Raw genomic sequence first — 26,916 nt, forward strand, 5'->3', positions numbered from 1 at the left:
TTTCTAAATTTTAATTCCAGTAGGGTTAACATATAGTGTTATATTAGTTAGAGGTATACAATACAGTAATTCAGTAATCCTACACATTACTCAGGGCTCATCAAGGTAAGTTTACTCTTGGGGCACCTGAGTGGCACAGCCAGTGCCCAAATCTTGGTTTTGGCTCAAGGTCATGATCTCAGGGTTGTGAAATCAAGCCCTATGTCAGGCTTTGCGCTCAGCATGGAGTCTTCTTAAAAGACTCTCCCCCCAGACCCCCTAAAAAAGAAAAAAGACTCTCTCCCTTGGGGCACCTGGGTGGCTCAGTGGTTGAGCGTCTGCCTTTGGCTCAGGTCATGATCCCTGGGTCCTGGGATTGAGTCCCGCATCTGCTTCTCCCTCTGCCTATGTTTCTGCCTCTCTCTCTATCTCTCATGAATAAATAAATAAAATCTTAAAAAAAAAAAAAAAAAAAACCTCTCTCTTTCCCTCTACCCTTCCTTGACCCCCTGAACTCTCTTTCCCTCAAATAAATAAATCTCTAAAAATATATATTTACTCTTAATCCCCTCACCTATTTTACTCCCCCCCCACACACACACACCCCTGCACTCTGATAACCATCTGTCTGTTCTTGGGCTGCTTCCATAATCTGGCTCTTGTATATACAGCTACAACAAACATAGGGGTGCATTTATCTTTTCAAATTAGTATTTGAGTCTCTTGTAGGCAGCATATACATGGGTCTTGCTTTTATATCCATTCCATCACCTTGTCTTTTGATTGTGGACTGTTTAGTCCATTTACATAAGGTAATTATTGATAGGTATGTATTTAGTGCCATTTTGTTACTTGTTTGATGTTTGTTTTTGTAGTTCTTCTCTGTTCCTTTCTTCTCTTGCTTTCTTCTCTCATGATTTGCTGGCTTTCCTTAGGGATATATATACCTGGATTCTTTTCTCTTTATTTTTGCTCATCTATTACTGGTTTTTTATTTGTGGTTACCAATAGGTTTATATATAACATTATGCACACAGCAGTCTTATTAAGTTCATGGTCACTTAAGTTTGAAGCTAATATTTACTCTTCTCCCCACCTTCACATTTTGGGTATAGGGTGTCACATTTCACATTCTTTTATTCTGTGAATACTTTGATTTTTATAGATATTTTTACTGCTTTTGTGCTTCCTACTTTTCTTATTCCTACTTATGGTCTTTCCTTTCCACCCAGAGTCCTCTTTAACATTTCTTGTAGGGCTGGTTTAGTGGTCAAGAATTCCTTTAACTTTTGTTTGTCTGGAAAATTCTTTATCTTTCTTTCTATTCTGAATGATAGCCTTCATAGATAGAATATTCTTGGCTGCAGGTTTTTTTTTCTTCCAGCATTTTGAATATATCATGCCACTCTTTTCTGGCCTGCAAAGTTTCTGCTGAAAAAAATCAACTAACAGTTTTCAGGGGTTTCCCTTGTATGTAACTTTTCTTTTTTCTTGATGATTTTAAAATTTTCTCTGTATCACTACTTTTTACATTTTAATTACTATGTATCTTGGTGCATCCCTCCTTGCATTGATTTTATTGCCTTCTGTATTTCCTAGATCTAGATTGCTGGTTTCCTTCCCCATACTTGGGGAAGTTTTCAGCTATTACTACTTCAAATAAATTTTCTGTCCCCTTTCCTCTCTTCTTCTGAGATCTCTATAATGCAAATGTTATTACACTTGTTGGGAGTCACTGAGTTCCCTATTTTCTTTTACTATTATTGATTTTTCTCTCTCCTCTTCATCTTTTTTTTTTTTTTTTTTTTTTTTTTTTTTTAAATTTTTTTTTTTAATTTTATTTATTTATGATAGTCACATAGAGAGAGAGAGAGAGAGGCAGAGACATAGGCAGAGGGAGAAGCAGGCTCCATGCACCGGGAGCCTGACGTGGGATTCGATCCGGGGTCTCCAGGATCGCGCCCTGGGCCAAAGGCAGGCGCCAAACCGCTGCGCCACCCAGGGATCCCTCTCCTCTTCATCTTGATTGCTTTCCATTATTCTGTCCTCCACATTGTTTATCCATTTTTATGCTTCCCCAATCTACTATTTATTCCATCTAGTGTATTTTTAATTTCAGTTTTGAGTTATCTCTGATTGGTTCTTTGTTATGTTATCTATCTCTGTTGAAGGTCTCACTGAAGTCCTCCACTCTTTTCTCAAGTTCAGTGAGTATTTTTACGACCATTACTTTTAAATCTCTATCAGGGATATTACTTTTCTCTGTTTTGTTTAGGTCTCTTGCTGTGATTTTTGTCTTGTTCTTTCATTTGGGACGTATTCCTGTCTCCTTATTTAGTTTAACTCTGTGTCTGTTTCTTTTTATTTTTTTCTGTGTCTGTTTCTATGTGTCAGGAAAGTCAGCTACATCTCCTACTCTTGAATGTAGCGGCCTTATGAAGGAAAGGTCTTATTGTGCTCTGCAATGCAATGTCCCCTATTTACCAGAATCTGGTGTCTCTTATGTATGTTGCATGCATTGTACTGTTGTAGCTGAGCTGCTTTTGCCTTCGGTCCAATCCTCAGTAATGACTCTCTTTGCCTGCTGTGGACAGGGTTTGGTGCCTGTGTTGTTAGTGGGTCAGTCCTGAGCCACCTTGGGCTTAGTTGAGTCAAGAAATTTGTCAGAAATGCAGTAGCACCAAACTGCGGGGCACTTTCCCTGTGTTGTCTCCTGGGAAACATGGGTGGGCAGGACCTGCAGTGTGACCAGATGTCTGCCCCTAGCCCACTGCTAGGGCTATAGTTAGACTGGTGTGTGTGGTTATCTTCCCCTTTCCCCAGGGCAAGAGTAGCTCTGGAGTGGTGCTGGCTCCTTTTGGGGCTGCCTGCACACTGCCAGGCTGGTAGCACTACTTTGGATGGGCCACAGCCAACGGTGTATGGGAAAAGGCTGTTCCAGAGGAAAATGTGGGGGTTTGGCATGCAGTGTCGGCATGGTCTGTGCTGGTCTGCTGCAGAAGGGGACCTGTAGTCATCCTGTAAAATTCTTACCGAGGCTAGCTAGGTTGGAGGGGGCAGGTCTGTGAGGACTAGGTCTACAGTTAGCAAGCTAGGTGGAGAGTGTTGGCACTGTACTAGTTCACAGGTGTCCATGTGTCTAGGTTGGGGGTGAGGGCCAGGGAGGGAAATGGCACCTGCCAACTCTTTTGTTTTTAGAGAAGTCTCCCAAAGAACCCTGCCCCTCCAGCACATGCTCTAAGATTTGTAGGCAAATCTCCCCCCTATATACCCCAGGTGTTTTGCAAACTTCTGTTTCTATGCTGTATCTCCACAGAGCTGTATGTTGTGCTATCCCTTTAAGGGCTGGGACTCAGATTCCTATAACAATAGTGCAGAAATATTTATTATCACTCAGATTTTTCTATGTCCCATTAGCAAAAAATAAACACTGAAGTATGACGAACTTTTTTGAGGGCTAAAGAAAACAGTTTAGTATATTTACCAAACGCAGAAAAATCACTTTATAATGTCTGTGTAGCACTGGGATCAAAATTTACATAGAGAAATGGATGCCTTGAGGCTGTCATATTGGAAGAAATATTATTTTCCTTATAAATTAAAGATTGTTCTTTCCCCAAAATGGTTGTAAATTATTTTTCATGTTGTGATACAAACATGGATTTTATTACTAGCTACAAACAGTTAACTGGATCCATTTGGCTTTTCTTTTTGTAAAAATAATAGGAGGAGGATACTAGCAATTATTGTTTTTCTACTCTGTTTTGGGAATTCTGCTAAATGCTTTACATATGTATATTTCCTCATTTAATCCACAGAACAACCCTGTAAGGTAGATACTACATTTTATTCTCATTTTGCAGATCAAACAAACAACAAAAACTAGGAACAACAAAGTTATATACTGAAAAGAATGAAGAGGGTAGGATCAAATCCAAGACTTCTTTCATACAAAACACACACCTGCAACCGAGGTACATCCCCTGCATCTTCTTTTCCATTCACAGCCGCTGTTCCTAATCTGTGCTATTGTTGCTACTTTCCCACTTCTATTTCTTTCTGTATTCCCATGTATTTTCATGTATAATATTTCAATAAAATTGTTCCAGTATTGCCAATACCTTGATAATAGCCAAATCCAAAGGACTTTTTTCACTCTATCAATCTAACTTTTCTGACCTGACCACTTAACTTTTGAAACATTCCTCCTTTGGATAACTGACCAGGTCTCTTCATTATTCTTAAATGTCTCTTCCCCACTTACACCTTTAATTTTTATATCCCCTAGGACTGTATTCTTGGTCTTTGTCCTGGATTTGCCAACATAGCATTTCACATAGTATTTCCTCTGATTAAGAAGCTCGTTTAACAGCCTCAATGAATGAAATACAGAAAGAACACCTGCTCACAGCATTCATTGGGCTTACCATGTATTCTATCACCCTGAAGCAGTTGGTCTGAATAATGTAAAGGCCTTTGGAAGACTCTATAATTGTGCCAGCAATACTTTGCAGGGCTGGAGTCATATCCTCTAAAATACTGAACATGCTGGGGCACCTGGGTGGCTCAGTGGTTGAGGACCTATCTGCCTTTGGCTCAGGTCATGATTCCAAGGTCCTGGGATCAAGTCCCGCACTGGGCTCCCTTGCAGGGAGCCTGTTCTCCTTCTGCTTGTGTCTCTGCCTCTGTGTGTCTCTCATGAATAAACAAAATCTTTAAAATATATATATTGAATATGTTCTGAATTGATGGTGCTATTTCTCAACAGCCTGAATACAAAATGGATCACTATTATCCCTGATGATCCACTAGCAAAATTTTACTTGCCATTCTTGAAACTTTGGGCTCTGTTAGTTTAAAAGTCTTGAAAACAACAGTAGCTTCACTGCAGTGAAAGAAGAGCTTGCTACCTGGCTTTTACTGCTGTATACATTTGACAAATGTATAACCACATGTGGCCACCATTGTAGGATGATATAGAACAATCTCATGCCCTAAAAATGCTCTATGCTATACCTACTCTTCCCTCCTCTCCCCTAACCCATGATCTTTCTATATTTCCCTAGTTTTGCCTTTTCTAGAATGTCATATATTTGGAATTATATAGCATGTAAACTTTTCAGTTTGGCTTCTTTCACCTAAATAATATGCACTTAAAGTTCTTCCATGTCCATTCATCACTTGATTAACTATTATTTTTTTATTTTTAGCAATGAATATTACATTGGCTGTACCAGCATTTATTTATTCATTTACCTTTTGAGGGACATTCTGATTGCCTCTAAGTTTTGTCAGTTAAAAAGAAAGCTGCTATAAACGTCCATGTGCAGTTTTTGTGTGGACGTAAGTTTTCAACTCATTTGGGTGAATGTCAATGAGGACAGCTGCTGAATTTTGTGATGGGGGATGATTCATTTCTTTTTGATTAAGTTTTTTTTAAATCCAATATAATTAACATACAGAGTTACATTAGTTTCAGGTGTACATTATAGTGATTGAACAATTCTAGGGACACCTGGGTGACTCAGCAATTGAGCGTCTGCCTTTGGCTGAGGGTGTGATCCTGGGGTCCTGGGATCGAGTCCCACGTCAGGCTCCTGCATGGAGCCCGCTTCTCCCTCTGCCTGTGTCTCTGCCTCTCTCTCTCTCTCTCTCTCTGTGCTCTCATGAATAATAAATGAAATCTTTAAAACAAACAAAAAAACCAATTCTACACATTAGTCAGTGCTCATCATGTTTCATTTTGCAAAAACTTGCCAACATTTGGTGTTGTCATCATTTTGGACTTTGAACATTCTAATATGTATGTAGAGGCATCCTGTAGTTTTAATTTGAAATTCTCTAATGACACATAATGTCGAAGATCTTTCCATATGCATATTTGCCATTGTATATCATCTTTGGTGAGGTATCTGGGTCTTTTGCCCAATTTTTAATCATATTGTTCATTTTCTCATTATTTACTTTTAAGAGCTCTTTATATATTCTAGATAATAGTCCTTTAGCAGCTACAACTTTGGCAAATATTTTCTCCCTGTCTGTGGCTTGTCCCCTTATCCTCTTAAAATTTTGTCTTTTCAAACCCTCTTTTTCTTTATTATTTCCTTCTTGTGTGTTACATAGGTATTTCTAGAATATCATTTTCATTCTTGTCATTTTACTATATAATTTTTCACTATATATCTTTACTATATATTTTAAAGTTATTTTTTAGTGGTTGCTCTAGGGATTAAAATACCTTAATTTATAGCAACCTAGTTTGGATTAATACCAACTTAATTTCAATAGTATACAAAAACATTAGCTTTGCTCCCTCCACTCTTCTTTGTGTTGTTACTGTCATACAAATTATATCTTTCTGCAATGTATGCCTATTGACTCAGATTATTGCTTCATAGTATTGGATAGGAGGGGAGAAACTGACTAAAGACCTACACTTATATTGTTCTTATATTTATCAATTTGGTTACATTTATTAATGCTCTTTACTTCATATGCTCTTTATTTCACGGTCTAGTGCTCTTTCATTTCAGTCTGAATGACTTTATAAAGTATTTCATATAGGGGAGGTCTAGTGATAAATTCTCTCAACTTTTATCTGAGAATATCTTCACTTCTTCATTTTTAAAGGGTGCATCAGGGACGCCTGGGTGGCTCAGCGGTTGAGCGTCTGCCTTCAGCTCAGGGCGTGATCCTGGAGTCCTGGGATTGAGTCCCATTTCAGGATCCCCACAAGGAGATTGCTTCTCCCTCTGCCTCTCTATGTGTGTCTCTCATGAATAAATAAAATCTTAAAAAACAAGTGGGGGTGTTTCACTGAACACAGAATTCTTACTTAGCGCTTTCTTTCATCACACTGCCTCAACGGTTTCTGAAAAGAAATCAGATGCTAGGCATGCCTGGGTGGCTCAGATGGCTAAGCGTCTGCCTTCAGCTCAGGTCATAATCCCAGGGTCCTGGGATCAAGCCCCACATCGGGCTCCCCGATCAGTGGGGAGTCTGCTTCTCCCTCTCCGTCTGCCCCTTCCCCTACTCACGTTCTCTCTCTCTCTCGGTATCTCTCTGTCTCAAATAAATAAATAAAATCTTAAAAAACAACAACAAAGTCCCCTGTTAAGCCTCACTGAGGACTGCTTCTACAGGATGAATCTTCTCTGTTTTCAATATTCTGTCTTTGCTTCCAACACTTTGACTATGATGTGTCTAAGCATAAATCCCTTTGAGGTAGTCCTATTTGAAGTTGTTGAACAAGAATATAAATGTTTTTTTCCTCAAGTTTGGGGAGTTACCAGCCATTATTCCTTCAAATACCTTCTCTGTCCCTTTCTTTCCTTCTGGGGCTATTATTGTGTATACATTGTTAGAGTTGCTGCGGTCCCACAGGTCTCTGAGGCTCTCCATTTTTCTTCACTTTTTTTTTTTTTTTTTCTGTTCCTTAGCCTGGATAATTTCAACTGACCTACCTTAAAGTTCACTTATTTTTTATTCTGCCTATTTAAATTTGGTGTTAAGCTCCCCTAGTGAATTTTTCATTCCACTTACTGTAATCCTCAAAACCAGAATTTATTTGGTTCTTTTCTATCATTTCTACCTAGTAATTGCTATTCTCTGGTGATATACTGTGATATCTTCCTTTAGTTCTTTATATATAGTTTTCCTTTAGTTCTTTGAACACACTTAAGTAGATGACTGTCTCTGTCTAGTAAATCCATAATTTGAGCTACTTCAGTTTCTATTGACTGCCTTCCTCCTCCTGTGTATGGGCCATATTTTCTTGTTTCTTTGTATGTCTCATAGTTTTTTGTTGAAAACTAATATTTTATATAATATAACATGGCAAATCTAGAAATCACATTCTTCCCCTTTCCCAGAGTTTGTTGTTGTTGACCTAGGGACTTTACCAAACTAATTCAGTTTTTTCTTTAAGTTTTTTGATTGGGTTGTTTGGCCATTTGTTATCAGTACCTCAGGCAGCTATGTGGTTAAGCCAGTTGTTGCTAACTGTTCTTAACAAATGACTTTGAAGAAAATACTCTTTGCACTGCACAAGTTCTCTGTCAGGTTATAAAAAGACAAGCTTTTTAAGAATGTTTTACCAGGCAACTGCCAGACAGGTCAGATAAGGACAATTTTTTGGAATGGGGCTTTAAAAGAGCTCCAACTCCATTATGATTCCTCCAGTGCCAGCTAGGCTGATGATTGCAGGCTGCTCTTTTCAAGACTACCATGGAGCTGAAGAAAGGGGGAGTGGTATTAGAACAAGTCAAAATGCCATAAAGTTCAGTATTCTTATGGAGAGTCATCTGTTTGTTTTTTAAAATGTTCCCCCAAATTGTTGTCTTTGGTTAATTTCCAAACTTGATCTTGACAATTTCTGCAAGTGTTCTCAGAACTTTTATAAAGGAGAGCATTTGTCAGATGTTGTTATTCCATCACTCCCAATGATACTCTCATTCCCCTCATTTTCAGATTACTTTGAAATATATTAGACTGTTTAAAGAAATAATAACAACAGTATACAGTGGGGTTTATTACATATTTAGAAGTGTATAGATATATGCTGTTGTAAAAACCCCTTGTATTATATGTGAAATGGCATAACATTAATTGAAGGTAGACTGTGGTTAATTTAAAGATGCATGTTGTAGATCCTAGAGCAACCACTAAAAAATAGGAAAAACAAATAATTCAATAGAAGAGAGAAAATAAAATGCTATAAAATACCCAATTAATTAAAATACAGCATGAAAAAGAGAAAAGACCCAAAGAACAAATAAGACAAAATAAATAGCAAGGTGGCACATTATCCTGCAACTATTTATGTATGCATACCTGTCTACTTATCTTTTGATCTTTATCTATCTACATCTATTTTCTCCAATACTAAATTTCAGTGATAAACAGAAACAAACCAAAGTTAATTCCTGTAATGGATACACTATTAATTCTAACTTCTTTATTTGGAATTTGCAATAATTTATCAAAATTTTAATTAATATCTGACAATAAGAAAAAAATACAAAGCTCACCTATCTTCATAACAATAAATCCCAGATATTAGTGCTAAATTATTTTATAAACTGTACAATTTCATTCTACAATTAAGGAAACTAAAAGTCAAAGTGATTAATTGACAAATTAATTAATCAAAACGGTCACATGGCCAGTCAGCAGTAGAGCCCCAGTAAAATTCTTATTTCATAACTTCTAGTCTGGTTCTCTCAAGAAAAAAAATCTACATGTAACACCAACGACATCTACAACTATATGCAAATAATGTGCCCATTTCGAATTATTCTTATCTAGCAGGTCTAGCAAGATCTCTATTTGAAACATTTTAAGTTAAACCTTATACCTATTTAAAAGTAATCAAACTTTTAAAATATATATATACTGTTGAATTTCAAGTTTCAACTAATTCAAATTCTCATCAGTTATTATTGAAGTACACTGTACTTAAACTTTAAAAAAAATAAATTAAAATTAAAATTAAAAAAAAGAAACTTTAAAATACTGTGACTAAACAATCATTTAAAGCACTGGCTACCATGTTCAGAGAATACGATCTTTCATCCAAATCAATGGCTAAACCATTCATACTTATGTGAAATATGATAACAAAAAATCAGGAAATCTGTTTGTAGAATTACCTGTAGCTCCCAGTGGATGTCCCTTTGAAATTAATCCACCGCTAGGATTTATGACCCACTTTCCTCCATAAGTATTATCTCCCCTATCAACCAGTTCTCCACCTCGTCCTAGAGAAGGAAAAATAATATTCATAAAGGTTAAAAATAACATTGGACCAGGGGTGCCTGGGTGATTCAGTTAAGCATCTGATTCTTTTTTTTTTAAAGATTTTATTTATTTTATTCATTAGACACACATTGGGGGGTGGGCAGAGACACAGGCAGAGGGAGAAGCAGGCTCCATGCAGGGAACCCGACGTGGGACTTGATCAATCCCTTGGCTGAAGGTGGAGCTAAACCGCTGAGCCACCCAGGCTGCCCAGCATCTGATTCTTGATCTCAGCTCAAGTCTTGAGCTTTTGTTTGTGAGATCAAGCCCCTTGGGCTCCACACTGGGCATGGAGCCTAAAAAAAACAAGACAAAGCAAACAAACAAACAAAAACATTGGATCAAATAATATGTTTTGTTTTTTTAATTTCAATATAGCCAAGAATTTCTTATAGCAAACATTTCTTAATAGTTCAAACATTGGGGTACCTGGGTGGCTCAGTCAGTTAAACAACCACCTTCAGCTCAGGTCATGATGGTTCTTGCTCAAGGGGAACTTACTTTTCCCTCTCCCTTTCCCCCTGTCTGCCACTTCCCCTGCTTGTGCTCACCTTCTCTGTCAAATAAATAGATAAATAATAAAAACCCAGCTCAAATATCAAATTCATAAAAGCACTTCTAAAACTTGCACAATAGGGGCATCTGAATGGCTCAGTTGGTTAAGCAGCTGACTCTTGATTTCAGCTCAGGTCCTGATCTCAGGGTTGCGAGCCAGCATCAGGCTCCACATTGGGCATGGAGCCTGCTTAAGATTCTTTCTCTCTTCCTCTCTCTCTCTCTCTCTCTCTCTCTCTCTCTCTTTCTCCCTCTCCCTCTGCCTCTCCCCTCTTGCTCACGACCTCTTTCTAAAAAAAGAAAAAAGTTACATAATAAATATTGAGTAATAAAGATTTATATTTTCAGAACATTTCATGCATGAAACAGAGCTCTTAATAGTTCCTAAGAGTTCTCTGGCTTCCAAAATAGCTACAACTAAAATAGAGACTCAGAGAACCTGAAGAATGAAACTGGATATAATACTATAACTAATATAATTATATTAGTTTAAAAACCCATCATTTTGGGATCCCTGGGTGGCTCAGCAGTTTAGCGCCTGCCTTCGGCCCAGGGAGTGATCCTGGAGTCCCAGGATCGAGTCCCACATCAGGCTCCCTGCATGGAGCCTGCTTCTCCCTCTGCCTGTGTCTCTGCCTCTCTCTCTCTCTCTCTCTCTCTCTCTGTCTCTCTCTCTCTCTGTCTCTCTCTCTCTCTGTCTCTCATGAATAAATAAAATCTTAAAAAAAAAAAACATCATTTTGCCCAATATTTTCATTTCCATTTTTAAAAAATATTTTATTTATTTACTTGAGAGAGAGAGAAATAGCACAAGTAGGGGAGAGGGGCAGAGGGAGAAGTAGACTCCCCACTGAGTGGGGAGCCCGACCTGATGCAGGGGCTTGAACCCAGTGATGAGGGAACAGAGGACTAGCTGGGGACAAAGCACACTGACAAGTCCTTGAAACAGACAAAGAGACATTCCTCTACAGACTCAACTGCCTCAATGTTTATACTTTGCTAAGGGCAAAAGGCAATCTTAGCCTGACCCCCAGGAGCCTGTAAGTCTACTTTAACATACAAAAATTCCTTTAGAAATTTCCTTTATCTCTAAGCTCCCAAGATAAATGTTGGCAATCATCCTCCAAACACATGGCCCACCAATACACATCTGAAGGGTCTCATGACTCAAGTTTTATTAGACGATAATAAGTGACCTTTTCCCAACAATTAGCCCCCTCAAGGTCCTGGAAACCTTGCTTCCAAAATTCCTTAGAGAGTACAGCTATCCTCAAAACCTTCCCAACTCCCAGGTATATAATCAGCCACCCCTCATAGGCCCGAGGCAGCAGTTTTTTCTGCCCAGGGGTCCTGTCCCTGTGCTTTAATAAAACCACCAGTTTGCACCAAAGATGTCTCAAGAATTCTTTCTTGGTCGTGGGCTCTGGACCTCACCTATATTCCAAAACTTCATCACCAGGACCCTGGGATCATGACCCCAGCTGAAGGCAGACACTTAGCCACTTAACCAACTGAGCCACCAAGGTGCCCCCACTTCCATTTTCAGCTGCACTGTTATATAAACATTCTTTGTAGATGGAAGGGATAACGTAGGGGGTGGCGGAAGGGCAGGGGACATGAAATGAAGGGCAATGGCTGAAAATACTGTTAAGACATAAATGCAAGCTTAAAAGAAAATGAAAATTACATGCTTGATAATTTCAACATTCCTATCAATTCTCTGGTCATTCTTCCAGGTTGTTAAGAAGTAAATTAAAATGAATGCATTGTATAAAATATTCTTCCAGCTAGAATATAATGAAGTGGAATCTCCAAATAAAGATGATACAGGTGGTTCTGGCACCATCAGAGGTAGCTAATAACTTTTAAGTATTCACCCTGTGTCAGGCATTGTTGTAATTATTTTCCATATATTTACATAATTTAACCCTCAACCCCGAGAAGCAGGTATTATTCTCATTTTATAGGAAACGGACACAAAGAACTTAAGTAACCAGCCCAAGGAAACAGTAGGGGATCAATCTAGGGTTAATCATCAGGTAGCCTGGCTCCATAGCTTTCCTTAATCAATATATTTTATTGCCTTCAAAAACCAAAGAGTTTCTCCATTGGTAAACTGAAATACATATAAGAATTTTTTATGGGACAGCCCCGGTGGCTCAGAGGTTTAACGCCACCTCCAGCCTGGGGTGTGATCCTGGAGACCTGGGATTGAGTCCCACGTCAGGCTCCGTGCATGGAGCCTGCTTCTCCCTCTGCCTGTGTCTCTGCCCCCCACCCCCCGTGTGTCTCTTATGAATAAATAAAATCTTTTTTTTAAAAAAAAAGATTTTTTTATGACTGATACTTTTTTTTTATTTTATTTTTAAGTAACCTCTATCCCTTATGTGGGGCTCGAACTCACAATCCCACGATCAAGAGTTGCATGCTCCTTTGAGCCAGCCAGGCATCCCTATGACTAACACTTCTAATTTTACTTTAAATCTAGGTTGTAGATTAAAAACCACCTATTGAGGCATTCTTTTATTTTTTTTATATATTTCTGACATAGAACCTGATACAAGGCTCTGGTCATAACAGGTATTCTATCTGCTATTACAGCTTTTAAAACTCCTCCAAGTATTGTTACTGTACCAAGTAATACCAGACTGGACACAAATCAACCCCAAGAAATGAATAATTCACTGCGTGTTTTCTTTGATAATATATATAATTCTATTAAATATTGGAAGATTCTACTAGGAAGTTATCTTGAACTCATCATCTAAAAGTGGTAAGAAAATAAATGGAAGGCAATCATTGTGCCTATTATGTGCCAAAAACTGCCCTGGGAACTTAGGGATACAAGAGTAAATGAAACAAACATCCCCGCTCTCATGGAGTTTACTTCATTGTCAGGAGAGATGTGAGGAAGAGACAGATAATATGTAATGTAAGTAAGATATATAATAGAGTTGTGGTAAGTGCCATGGGGGAAAAAAAGGCAGGAAAGGATGTGTAAGGAGTTCACATTTTAAAACAAGTAATTGGAGAAAGCTCCCACTGAGAAGGTGAAATTTGGTCAAAGATCTAAAAGGAATAAAGGAACAAACAATACGGAGATATGTGAAGAAAGGCCCTGAGCTAGGAATAGGCCTAGAGTGTTTGAAGAAGGAGGCTCATGTATCTGTTGCAAAGTAAAAGAACCAGAGATGTGGAAGTCAGAGAGACAGCAGAGGGAACTAAAGAGAAAAGATCACATTTGGCTTTTACTTCTGAATGAGATGAACAGAGGAATGACATCAATCTGTGCTATGCTTTTAACAGGATCATTAAAGATTCATTATAGAGAACAGAGTGTAAGGAGACAAGGCAGAAGCAGACCAGTTATGAGACTACTACAATAACGTACAGGAGAAATAATGGTGGTCTGGACTACGCTGTTAGTGATTAAAAAAAATCGATAGGATATAGTTAGATTCTGCATATACTTAGACGGCAGAGTCCATAGCCAACAGGACTTGGGAACAGATTCAATGGGAGCTGTGAGAGAAAGAAAGGAACTGGAGCTACCTGGAGAATGGGGAAGACTGAAGAAGGAAGAAGTCTGGGTCACATCAGAAGTTCAGTTTGGACTTAGGTTTGGGATGCTAATGAGACATCCAAAATATCCCTGAAAATTGGGCAGTTAAACATATGAGCCTAGAGATCAGGGAAGTGGCTTTAAGCTGGGGATATAATTTTAAAAATCATCATCATATATCAAAGTGTATACATATTTAAAACCTTGAAATTGGGTTCCAGTTCCACCAAGGAACATAGATTCACTATAGCCTGTGTCTCCTACTGTTTACAACTAAAAACATTGGGTAAATACAAAAAACAACTAGCTGAAGACTCTGAAAAGTAAACAAAAACAGAATAATAACAGAAGGAGTTAAAACTTGGAGAACCCCCTTGGTGAGTTTCAAGTTTTCTCATTTTAGGCTCTCACAACAACTTTGGTCCAAGGGTGAGCACAGTCCTGGAGCAGACTGGCAGCAGGACAGCACTACCTCTAACAAAAACCCCATCTTTCTAACCAGAGGGACCAGGAAAAGAAATCCATACCAGGTCAGAGAGTAAGAGAGAAAGCTCACAGTGGAAAGAGCCAGAGAAGAGGATCCCTTATTTCTATGTATGGACTTAAAAGTCTCAGACTGGGCAGCCCAGGTGGCTCAGTGGTTTGGTGCCGCCTTTGGCCCAGGGCCTGATCCTGGGGACCCAGAATCGAGTCCTGCGTCAGGCTCCCTGCATGGAGCCTGCTTCTCCCTCTGCCTGTGTCTCTGCCTCTGTGTGTGTGTGTGTCTCTCATGAATAAATAAATAAAATCTTACAAAAAAAAAGAAAGTCTTCGGACTCACTCTTGAGCTAAGCATACATAGGAGAGATCCAAAGCAGCACAGCAAATGCTTGGACAACTGAACAAAGACTTTAACCAGTACTCACAGAAGTCAAGACAGAAGGTATCTGAACACAAGTGGGTTGACTGCTTGCTAAAACAAAAACAACACTCTCTAAAGGATCTCAATGTAACAATCACCTGTCCCAGATACAATCCAAAATTAATACAGAAAAGAACTAGGAGGGCAGCCTCGGTGGCGCAGTGGTTTAGGGCCGCCTGCAGCCCAGGGCGTGATCCTGGAGACCCAGGATCGAGTCCCATATCAGGCTCTCTGCATGGAGCCTGCTTCTCCCTCTGCCTGTGTCTCTGCCTCTGTGTCTCTATGAATAAATAAATAAATAAATAAATAAATAAATAAATAAATAAGAACTAGGAAAAGGAAAGTTGACCAATTCTCATGGGAAAAGATAATCAGCAGATAGAAAGCCCAAGAAGTCCCAGATCATAGAATTACCAAAGACAAAAATAGACTAAGAGGTAAAGAAAACACACTAAAAATGAATAAAAAGATATGAGTTCTCAGCAAAGAAATAGAACCTATGAAATGAACCAAATGAAACTCTTAGAATTGAAAATGCAATATTTAAAATAAAAAACTCAGGATGTCTGGGTGGTTCAATCAGTAAAGCAGCTGCCTTCAGCTCAGGCCATAATGCCAGGGTCCTGGTATCGAGCCCCGCATCTGGTTCCCTACTCAGAAGGGAGCCTGCTTCTCCCTTCCCTCTGCCTACCACTCCCCTGGCTTGTACTCTCCCTCTCTCTCTCTCTCTCTCTCTCTCTCAAATAAATAAACAAAATATTTAAAAGAAATAAATAAAATACAAAACTCACTCACTAAAGATGGGTTCAAGAGCAGAAAGAGGATGAAGTAGGAGTCCGTATATTTAAAGATATATATCATTATAAAGGTATAAATGATCAAATCTGGACAGAGAAAAACAGGATTTTAAAATGAACAGAACCCCAAGGACCCGTGGGACAATATTAAAAGGTCTAATAAATGCATCATTGAAATCCTAGAAGGAGAAGAGAGAAAAAAATGGAGCAGAAAAAAATACTTACAGAAATAATGGTTAGACACTACCCAAATTTGGCAAAAGACATTTTACAGACTCAAGAAGCTCAGAAAATCTCAAGCAGAGTAAATTAAAAGAAAAGCAAGCCTAGATACAACACATTTGACTGCTTAAATGTACTTCTCATTGGAAACAATGTAGGCCAGAGAATAAAACAAGATGCTTTAAGTGCTATTAAAAAAAAAAAAAAAAAAAAAAAGACCTGCCAACTCAGAATATTCTATATCCAACAAAAATCTCCTTTAGGAATTTATGCTAAGTAAAGACATTCTCAATGAAAGGTAACTAAGAGAATTCATCTCCAGACAATCTGCTTTATAAAAAAATGCTAAAAAAAATGCTAAAATAAATTATTTTGGCTGAAAGAAATCATAACGAAGAAAAACCTGTATCTTCAAGAAAGGAGAAAGAGGGATGCCTGTGTGGCTCAGCAGTTGAGCATCTGCCTTTGACTCAGGCGTGATCATGGAGTCCTGGGATCAAGTTCCACATCAGGCTCCCTGCACGGATCCTGCTTCTCCCTCTGCCTATGTCTCTGACTCTCTCTCTCTGTCTCTCATAAATAAATAAATAAAATCTTTTATTAAAAAAAAAAGAAAGAAGAAAGAACAGAAATGATAAAAATCTGGGTAAATATAAAGAAATTTTGTCCTCTAAGATCTTTAAAATATGTGTAATTGTTGAAACAAAAATTACAACATTGTGGGATTTTTTTGTGTGAATGTACATAGAGTGCTTGCTTCGGTAGCACATATACTGAATGTACATAGATGTAATACATATGACAATTATAACAGAAGAGTTGGTGTGAGGCAGAAAGGAGTTGGTAAATGTATATATATGCTTGCAAGATTTCTACATTTTATGTGAGGTAGTACAATATTAACTCTACAGAGACTATGAAGGTTAGGTATGCATACTATTACACCTATACCAGCAGTTCTCAACTCTGAAATATTTTGCTCCTCCAGAGGACATCTGGCAATGTCTGGAGACATTTTTAATGGTCACAACTGTGGGGAAGTACTCTTGGCATTTAGTGGGTAGAAGCTGGGAATGCTGCTAAACATCCTACAATACACAAATCCCATGACTAAGAATAATCTCATTCATCAACAGTGTTGAGGTTAAAAAACCCTGTATCAGCTAAGACAGAACAAAATAAAAAACAAAAATACTAAAGAGATACGGCCCAAAAGCAAATTTACAAAATAAAAGTCATACTAAAAATATTCAAATAATCCAAAAAAGCAGGAGAAGGAGAACAGAAGATCAAAAACCAGAGAGAACAATAAATAACAGATAATGGTCAACCTAAGTCTTATTGTATCAATAATTACTTTGAACATTAATGATCTAAATCACACTCTCAAACAAATATAATGCAAATCACATATGCACTTTGAAATTTTCTAATACATGTTTTGTTTAATATATATTTTAACCCAATATATCCAAACTATTTTCACTTTGACAAGTAAGAAATAAAAAATTAATAATAAAATACTTTACATTCTATTTTTCATAGTAAGTCTTCAAAATCCAATGTGTACTTCATACAGCACATCTCAATTTGGACTAGTCACATTTCAAGGACTCAATAATCACATACAGTTAGTGGCTACTATATCAGACAGCATAGGCTTAAACATCCAGTTAAAAGGCAGAAATTGACAAATGATAAAAAATACACTATTGCCTACAAATCTACCTTATGCAGATAGATTAATACCATAAATATGTTAAGAGCAAATAAACAGAAAAAAATGTATCATGCAAACAGTAAGCACAGGAAGACTGGAGTGGCTTTTTTTTTTTTTTTTTTTTTGAGAGTGAGAGAGAGAGGATGGGGAGAGAGGGAGTGAGGGAGAAGCAGAGAGAAAATCTTGAGGCTCCACACACAATGAGGAGCCTGAGGAAGGGCTTGATCTCACAACCCCAAGATCATGACCTGAGCAGAAATCAAGAGTCAGATGCTCAACCAACTAAGTCACCCAGGTGCCCCTGGAGTGGATATTTTAGCCAGATAAAACAGACTTCTAAACAAAGAATATAACCAGACATAAAGAATGATATTTCATAATGAAAAAATGGAAGACATACAACGATAAATGTGCTTTATAATAGAATCTCAAAATAAATGAAGCAAAAATTGACAGAACTAAAGGGGAAAGAGACAATCCCACAATTAATATAAGAGATTTAAAAAAAATAAAAAATAAATTAAAAAAAGAGATTTTAACACCCCTCTCTCAGCAACTGATAGAGCAAAACAAATAAATCACTAGAGACATAGATCTGAAAATCCTATCAATCATCTCAATTTAATTGACATGTTTAGAACATACGCCAGTAACTGCAGAATCCGCATTATTTTCCAAGTGCATATGATAGATAAATTCACCAGTAATATATACCATATGTTGAGCCATAAGATAAAATTCAAGAAATCTTAAAGGATCAAAATCAAAGTATATTCTCTGACTACAGCAGAATTAAATTAGAGAGCAATAACAGTAAGATTTTAAGATATCCAGGAAAATTCCAAATACCTGGATATTAAACAGCATACTTACAAATAATTTACAGGTCAAAGACAAAATTATAAGAAACATGAAAAATATTTTGAACTGAATAATGATGAAATATATCAAATTTTGTGAAAGGTAGCTAAAATACCATAGAGAAAAATGTACAGCTTTAAATACTTATATTAGAAAAGGAGAAAGATCTAAAACAAAAGACCTAAGGTTCTCTTATAAAAAACTTAAAAAAAGAAAACCAAAGTAAAACCAAGGTAGGTTGAAGGAAGGAAAATATAAAGAACAGGAATCAATGAGATGAAAAAAACATACAATAAAGAAAATCAACAAAACCAAGGCTGACTCTTTGTAAAGCTTAATAAAACTGACAAACCTCTAGCTAGACAGATCAAGAAAAAAAGGGAGAAAGAACATCAATCACCAATACAAGGAATAAAAAGGAAGTTATCTCCTTAGATCCTATAGACATTAAAAAAATAGAGAATAGTTTGCACAACCTCAGTCAATAAATTTGACAACTTAAATAAAATGGGTAAATTTCTTTAAAAATATAACTTATAAAAATTGATAGACACTGGAAGAAACAGAAAATCTGAATAGGTCCATATTTATTAACCAATTTTAACATCTCAGAAGTTTTCCCAAAAAGAAAACTGAAAATCACTTGATTACACTGGTAAATTCCACGAAGCAGTCAAGGAGGAACTAATACTAATCTTACACAAACTTTTTCAGAAAATACAGAATGAATGGTCACTGCTCAATTTGTCTTATGAGACCAGCATAACTTTAATGACACGTTGTCACAAATGGCAAGATCTCATTCTTTTTTATGGCTGAGTAATATTCCATTGTGTACATATACACAAATTAATCCCCCCCCCCCCAACACACACCCCACATCTTTATCTAGTCATCTATTGATGGATACTTAGGTTGCTTCCATATTGTGGCTGTAGCAAATAACACTGCTACAAACATAAGGGGTGCAAAATCTTTTCAAATTAGTGATTTTGCTTTCTTTGGGTAAATACCTACTAGTGACATTATGGATCGTATGATATCTCTATTTTTTTAATTTCTTGAGGTAAAGGCAATTAGTGAATTCCTTTTTTAGTGGCAAAATGAAATTTCCTCAGTGAAATTTGCTAAGTTAATCTGCATCTCACCAAAGATATTACCTTCTGGACAGAGTCCCAGTGCTTCATAAGTAAGGAGTTCATTGACAGAAAAGCAATCATGAAGTTCTATAACATCAATATCACTTGGTGTCAGGCCAGATTTCTCATAGCACTTTTTGGCAGCTTCTTTACTCATATCATAGCCAACCTAAAACCAAAACCACATATAAATACATTAAGGGCATCAATACTGGGACTTTTATATAAGATTTATAAGAGATTAAATGCATAATCTTTGTTGCTGAAAATGGAGTGCATATATTGAAATCTTGGTTGATTGTATATTACATAGAAGTCCAAATAAAAGAATATTCAGGATGGAGAATGTACAAATTAAATTCTGTACTATAAAGAACAGAATTTTTTTTAAGACTTTCTTTCTTTCTTTCTTTCTTTCTTTCTTTCTTTCTTTCTTTCTTTCTTTCTTTCTTTCTTTCTTTCTTTGAGAGAGCAAGCATAAGTTGGGGGCAGGGCAGAGGGAGAGGGAGAAGCAGACTCCCCACTGAGCAGGGAGCCCAACACAGGCCCAATCCCAGGACCGAGACCATGACCCGCAGTCGAAGGTGGACACCCAACCAAACGATCTACCCAGGTGCCCCCTGGGTGGCGCAGCGGTTTGGCGCCTGCCTTTGGCCCAGGGCGCGATCCTGGAGACCCGGGATCGAATCCCACGTCAGGCTCCCGGTGCATGGAGCCTGCTTCTCCCTCTGCCTGTGTCTCTGCCTCTCTCTCTCTCTCTCTGTGACTATCATAAAATAAATTAAAAAAAAAATTTAAAAAAAAATAAAAAAAAAAAAAAAAAAAGAATAGAATTTTTTTTTAACATTTTACTTATTTATTCATGAAAGACACAGAGAGAGAGGCAGAAATACAGGCAAAGGGAGAAGCAAGTTCCCTGCAGGGAGCCTGATGCGGGACTCGATCCCAGGACCCCGGGATCATGACCCGAGCCAAAGGCAGACGCTCAACCACTGAGCCACGCAGCATCCCAAGAACAGAATTTTAAATAAGATATATAAAAAGGGGGGGTAGCCCGGGTGGCTCAGTGGTTTAATGCCACCTTCAGCCCAGGGTGTGATCCTGGAGACCCAGGATCGAGTCCCACATCAGGCTCCCTGAATAGAGCCTGCTTCTCCCTCTGCCTGTGTCTATGCCTCTTCCTCTCTGTGTGTCTCTCATGAATAAATAAATAAAATCTTAAAAAAAAAAAAAGATATATAAAAAGGACTTATGGCAACCCAGGTGGCTCAGCGGTTTAGTGCTGCCTTCAGCCCAGGGCGTGATCCTGGAGACCTGGGATCAAGTCCTATGTCAAGCTCCCTGCATGGAGCCTGCTTCTCCCTCTACCTGTGTCTCTGCCTCTCACTCTTTCTGTCTCTCATGAATAAATAAATAAAATAATAAATAAATAAATAAATAGGACTTATAATTCCTCAGGCCATATCTTGTGCAGTTACAAAAACTCTATCAAACCACAATGTGTTGTTGTGGTAAACAGGCTGGAAGATATTGACCAATAGATCATTATGACTCCGATACACTAAAAAATAAGAGGAATTTCTACATGAAAATAAACAATCTTCTTTTAAAAAAGTCATATAGGATTCCATTTTTCCAAATCCTTGCTTTTAACACCTCTTTGGTCTCAGATAATAACAAGAAAACTCAATTTTTCTCCTAGGCATAAAATTGTGGCGTAAATATACTATAATCAGAAAACCTGAGAAGTTCTACCTCAGCCACATCCCAGCTTTGTGATCTTGGGCAAGTTATAGACCCATTTTCAAATTCAAAGCATTATTGCAATATCATTTTTATCATAAGCTCTAATTACCTTATGATTGGTATATATGTGTGTATGTTATGCACATTTGCATTTTTTAAATATATGTGTGTATCTTCAAATATTCAACTAACTTAGCTCTGCATTCTCATTTTCTTAACCTCCTCCATATTTACTCAATCTTTAATTAGGATTTTTAAAGCTCTAAGGGTCAAGAAAATTCCCTGACGATATCCTTGTTTTTCCCTTAACTCTGTAAGAAAGGAGTTTTGGGCATATCTAGCCAACTCAAAAATTAAAAAAACAAAAAAACTAAACCCCACCAAAATAGCATGTCTAGTTAGTTAAAAATGCATGCGTGACAAGGATGGGTTATAATATTGAATTTTCTGGACTTCTAGAGCTAGTAACAATATGTCATCTTGACATTTTTAAACAGAAATCCCTCAGGCAGCCCGGGTGGCTTAGTGGTTTAGTGCTGCCTTCAACCCAGGGCGTGATCCTGGAGACCCGGGATCGAGTCCCACATCGGGCTCCCTGCATGGAGCCTGCTTCTCCCTCTGCCTGTGTCTCTGCCTCTGTGTGTGTGTGTGAGTGTGTCTCTCATGAATAAATAAATAAAATCTTTAAAAAAATCTTTAAAAAGAAATCCCTCAATTGATAAATAAAATTGAATCTCAGACATACCGCTTTAATAACGCTTTTCTCTTCAAATGAACTTGGCAAGTCAGTTACCATCTCTTGTGCCAAAATTTCCACAGCTTTGGATTGCAGGTTGTACTTCTGTACAAATTGTTCACTAGCCAAAACTGCTGCTGCAGCACCATCTGAAGTGGGGCTAAGAGGAAGTAAAAATAATTATTTACACCTAGTCCTTGTTCTTTCTATGCAGAAGGAAGAGCTGAATGTGCTCGCTAGTCATTGCACTGTCTTCTTTGTGAAACCTACCGTTAAAGATTACACATGCTTCCCAACTGAGGCCTGAACCTCCATCAAGAACTGAAATGGGGGCAGCTAGGGTGGCTCAGCAGTTTAGCGCCACCTTCAGCCCAGGGTGTGATTTTGGAGACCCAGGATCGAGTCCCACATCGGGCTCCCTGAATAGTGGCTGCTTCTCCCTCTGCCTGTGTCTCTGCCTCTCCCTCTCTCTCTGTGTATTCTCATGAATAAATAAATAAAATCTTAATAAAAAAAAAAAACTGAAATGGTACCAGTCACTGTTTGGGCTCAAAGAGTCTCTCCCAGGAAGTTCTTACTCCAAAGAATCCTGGATTTGCCTCTGCAAATGCACCAGGCATCTTCTGGTGACTCCTGAGGAGTCCATAAGGTTAGTTCTATCCCATTACAATAAAAATTCTACGATAGGCCTAACTAGCTCCAACTTTGCTATCTCCCAAATAACCAGCCTTGGAATCCTTTTGAAAACTGGGAAAAAATAGAATACGAGATACCAGAAAGTCCAAAACAGAAAGTGGTTTAGTTAAGACTCTTGAGATCTCCCCAAAACAGATATTTTCCTGATAGCAAGCTCTGAAGGAAAGTGGCAAACACCAAAAGCCTTCTCTGAGTTCAGCTGGTCTTTATAAACGGGCAGACCAGTTACCCTGGGTGGCTCAGCGGTTTAGCGCCGCCTTTGGCCCAGGGTGTGATCCTGGAGGCCTGGGATCAAGTCCCACATCGGGCTCCCTGTATAGAGGCTGCTTCTCCCTCTGCCTATGTCTCTGCCTCTCTCTCTGTGTCTCTCATGAATAAATAAATAAAATCTTTTTTTAAAAAAATAAATGGGCAGATCTTCGTATTGCAACAGATAAAAGCTGACCCTGTTTGTTCACCGGCATCCCAGTCCATATCTTCCAGGTGAGAAGTGGGCACAGGCAGGAGCTCTGCAGTACTAATTCAATCTTCTGGGGGACAGATACTGTCAAGCACTTTTCAAGATGCAACTATTTATCATTATTAGAGGGTTTTTTTTCTTGTTTTTCTTGGTTTTTGTTTTTCTTGTTTCACATTTACTCTTAGTTACTAGCAGTGAGTAACATTTCCTAAGGTAAACGCATACAGCAGAGAAAACAAAATCCTCAAGGGAGAAACTCTGGACTCCACTGGCCTTCTAAGCCATATTTAAATGAATAAAACACAATTTTTAAGAAGTTGGTAGAACTCATGAAAGAAGGAAATAAAATGCATAATTTTCCAAGAGAAAACATGGTCTATCTCCAGATACTAATAGGAAGTAAAGGTCCTCATTCCAGAGTGAGGACTACATTAGCAGGAGTGCTATAAAAGCAGATACAGATACAGATTTACCCAGACACACAAAGCCTAAGGTTACCTAAGGTGGGAGGAGGGAGCAGTTACTTTTTTCTATTAAATATTAAAATGTGGGGGTGTCCGGGTGGCTCAGTCAGTTGAGCATCCAACTCTTGGTTTCAGCTCATGAGTGGTGGGAACTAGCCCCATGTCTGACTCCGCACTCAGCAGGCAGCCTGCTTGAAGATTTTCTCCTCTGCTCCTCCCCACCCTCCAGTCTCTCTCTCTCTCAAATAAATAAATAAATATATTTTTAAAAAATGAATACTGAATAAATATTAAAATGTGGTTTTCTTACCAACATTGTAAGATGGTCAAAAAATCAAAAACGTTTTGAGATGTCATCACTTCGTCTAAACTGAATTCCTTTTGGAACTGGGAATTCCTAAACACAAAATAAGTAGTTATAGAATATGAGGTAGCAATTACAATTTCTTTGAAAATGTTCTAATCCAGAAGTCAGAGAATAATAAGTAAATATTCTTTTTACAACCAAAAGACAGGCTTTTATGAGCAGTTTCAACCTTTAATATAAGTTGTTTGAAGTTTTAAAAAATCTGAACTCCAAAATACCATATGCTGTATAATAAAAAAAATTTGTCTAATTTTTGTCCTGGGTTCCTAGCAAGGAGCTTCTAAAACCCTTGCAATTTCCTGAGTTACAGGAGTGTCTTTGTTATGCTAATAGGGTAGTGACTCACAGTGGGCCCCTTGTTAACTGAGGGGGGAGTAGGTTGGACACAGGGGGCTGGTCACCAGAAACATCAACCATGTGAATACAGGGTTAGGACTTCTCAGCCTCTTTGACCCCTAAGGAGAAGGGAGGGGCTGGAGATTGAGTTCACTCATGTGGCCAATGATTTAGTCAAGTTTAATAAAGCCCCAATAAAAAACTCTGGACACTGAAACATGCTGGAGCTTCCTGGTTGGTGAGTACCTTCATATACCAGGAGGGTGATGTGTCCTGATTCCATGAGGAGAGGGTACAGAAACTCTGCTTTAGGAACATTCTCAGACTTTACCCTATGTGCCTTTTCATTTGGTTGTTCCTGAGTTGTATCCTTTATAATAATACTATAATGACAAGTATAACACTTTCCTGAGTTCTGTGAGTAACTCTAGTGAACTGTCGAACCTAAGGGGTCATGGAAACCCCTGAATTTATTGTCAGTTGGTCAGAAGTGCAGGTGACCTGGGGACCCTACTTGTGGCTGATGTCTTAAGTGAGGGCAGTCTTGTGGAGGACTAATTCAGGGGTCTGCATGAACTCGGGTGCTTAGTGACAAAACGGAATTACAGTACATCCAGTAGGTGTCAGATCAGTTGGAGGTTAAAATAGAATACCATTTTCTTTCCCCTGCAGAATTATTAAATACTAGTTCCTTAAAAGCAAAACAAGGGCGCCTGGGTGACTCAGTTGGTTAAGCATCTGACTCTTGGTTTTGGCTCAGTTCATGATCTCAGGGTTGTGCGATTAGAATCCCATATCAGGCTCCACACTCAGCATAGCATCTGCCTGAGATTCTCTCCTTCTCCCTCTGCCTCTCCCTCCATGCTCACACATGCTCTCTCTCTCTCTCTCTCATTCAAATACATGAATAAATAAAATATTTTTTAATGTTATACAAGGTGCCATGGGACATCAGAGGCTGGGCATCAGACCCAGATACCAAAGGGAGCTTCCTCTCTGGAAGCAAATAAAAGAAAGTAGGAGATAGAGAATTCCTGGCAAAAAGATCAGTACACACAAACCCTCTTTAGTTTAAAGTAGTTCATTGAAGCTAGGGCACAAAGTCTGGGAGGAAATGTGGATTCAAGTTGAAGAAGACAGAGTAAGAGAAATAAACAAAAATCAGATCGTGAAAGGCCAGTATATGGATTTACATTTTATACTGAAAACAATGAGGAACTACTAAAGGATATGTGACAATCAGACTTAAATTTAAATAAGAAGGCTACAAAATGGAAAAGGGATGGTAAAGGTCATCACCAAAAGCAACTAAACTATGAAATTAGGGCAATAATTAAGGCAAGAAATGATAAGGGTCTAAAGTAGGAAACTAAGAAGTGAAAGATAGAGAGAAGGGATGAATTCAAGAGAGTAAGGAGGCAGAATAACTAGGCTTCAGTTCATCCTCAACTCATCTGCAACTCATATGGGACACTGAGGAAGAAGGCAAAGTTAAGAGTGACTTCTAGGGATCCCTGGGTGGCGCAGCGGTTTAGTGCCTGCCTTTGGCTCAGGGCGCAATCCTGAAGACCCGGGATCGAGTCCCACATCGGGCTCCCGGTGCATGGAGCCTGCTTCTCCCTCTGCCTGTGTCTCTGCCTCTCTCTCTCTCTCTCTCTCTCTCTCTCTCTCTCTCTGTGACTATCATAAATAAAAATTAAAAAATAAAAAATAAATTAAATAAGAGTGACTTCTAGTCAGGGTGCCTGAGTGGCTCAGTAACCCGCATCCAACTCTTGAACTTAGCTCAAATCTTGGTCTCTGGGTCATGAGTTCAAGCTCCACACTGGGCTCCACACCCCACACGGGCTCCACACTGTGTGTGGAGTCTGCATTAAAAAAAAAAAAGGAATGACTTTTAGTTTTCTATAATTAGGTATATATTGATACATACTGATGTCATTCATGGAGAATACTGAAGGAAAAACAGGGTTGAGGGGAATGATACATTCCGTATGGACATGTTGACTCTGAGGCACTTGTGGAGCATCTAAGTACACACAACTAGGAGAAAGTTATAACTTTCATATATAAAATTATATAACAAGTCTGAGGGCTCACGTAGCATGAGCTATCCCCTAATTCTATCACTACTTATCACAGAATCTCACGGCCTTTAAGTATTTTTTTTTAAGATTTTATTTATTTATTCATGAGAGACACAGAGAGAGAGGTAGAGACACAGGTTAGAGGGAGAAGCAGGCTCCATGCAGGGAGCCCAACACAAGACTCAATCCCACGTCTCCAGGATCACACCCTGAGCCAAAGGCCACGCTAAACCGCTGAGCCACCCCAGGTATCCCACCCTTAAGTATTCTTATAATTTGTGAGAAAACATTTGAAAATAGTTTTGTAATTCAACCTTCTGAGAAATAGGTAACAGGGTGGGACGCCCATAAAGATGGTCTAAAGACTACTCATCCAAACCCTACAATCAGTGACAGCAAAGTTTTATTGAATATATACTATGTTCCAATAACCTGCCAGATAGTGAAGATTATTCACTTCAGGACAAGACAGGATGTCTGCTCAAGAACC

General features: G+C 38.3%; 1 protein-coding gene and 1 long non-coding RNA gene across 2 annotated transcripts in view; one reads left to right on the forward strand and one right to left on the reverse strand.

Moving 5' to 3' along the window:
• The window catches only part of LOC102153929, a 34,402-nt gene extending 11,923 nt beyond the window's left edge, over positions 1-22,479 (forward strand). The window contains exon 3 of the long non-coding RNA XR_005359771.1: positions 22,231-22,479. This is a non-coding gene — a long non-coding RNA (uncharacterized LOC102153929). The remainder of the gene's footprint in view (positions 1-22,230) is intronic.
• Positions 1-26,916, reverse strand: part of SCP2 (sterol carrier protein 2) — a 103,817-nt gene that overhangs the window by 41,327 nt on the left and 35,574 nt on the right. Inside the window, exons 8-11 of the mRNA XM_038537506.1 lie at positions 23,947-24,033; positions 22,026-22,176; positions 19,556-19,703; positions 9,630-9,737 (exon numbers count right to left, since the gene is read on the reverse strand). Coding sequence (XP_038393434.1) covers positions 9,630-9,737; positions 19,556-19,703; positions 22,026-22,176; positions 23,947-24,033 — 494 coding nt within the window. The remainder of the gene's footprint in view (positions 1-9,629; positions 9,738-19,555; positions 19,704-22,025; positions 22,177-23,946; positions 24,034-26,916) is intronic.

This window comes from Canis lupus, chromosome 5 (genome assembly GCF_011100685.1).
Source record: "Canis lupus familiaris isolate Mischka breed German Shepherd chromosome 5, alternate assembly UU_Cfam_GSD_1.0, whole genome shotgun sequence".
In the NCBI taxonomy this organism is placed as follows: Eukaryota; Metazoa; Chordata; class Mammalia; order Carnivora; family Canidae; genus Canis; species Canis lupus.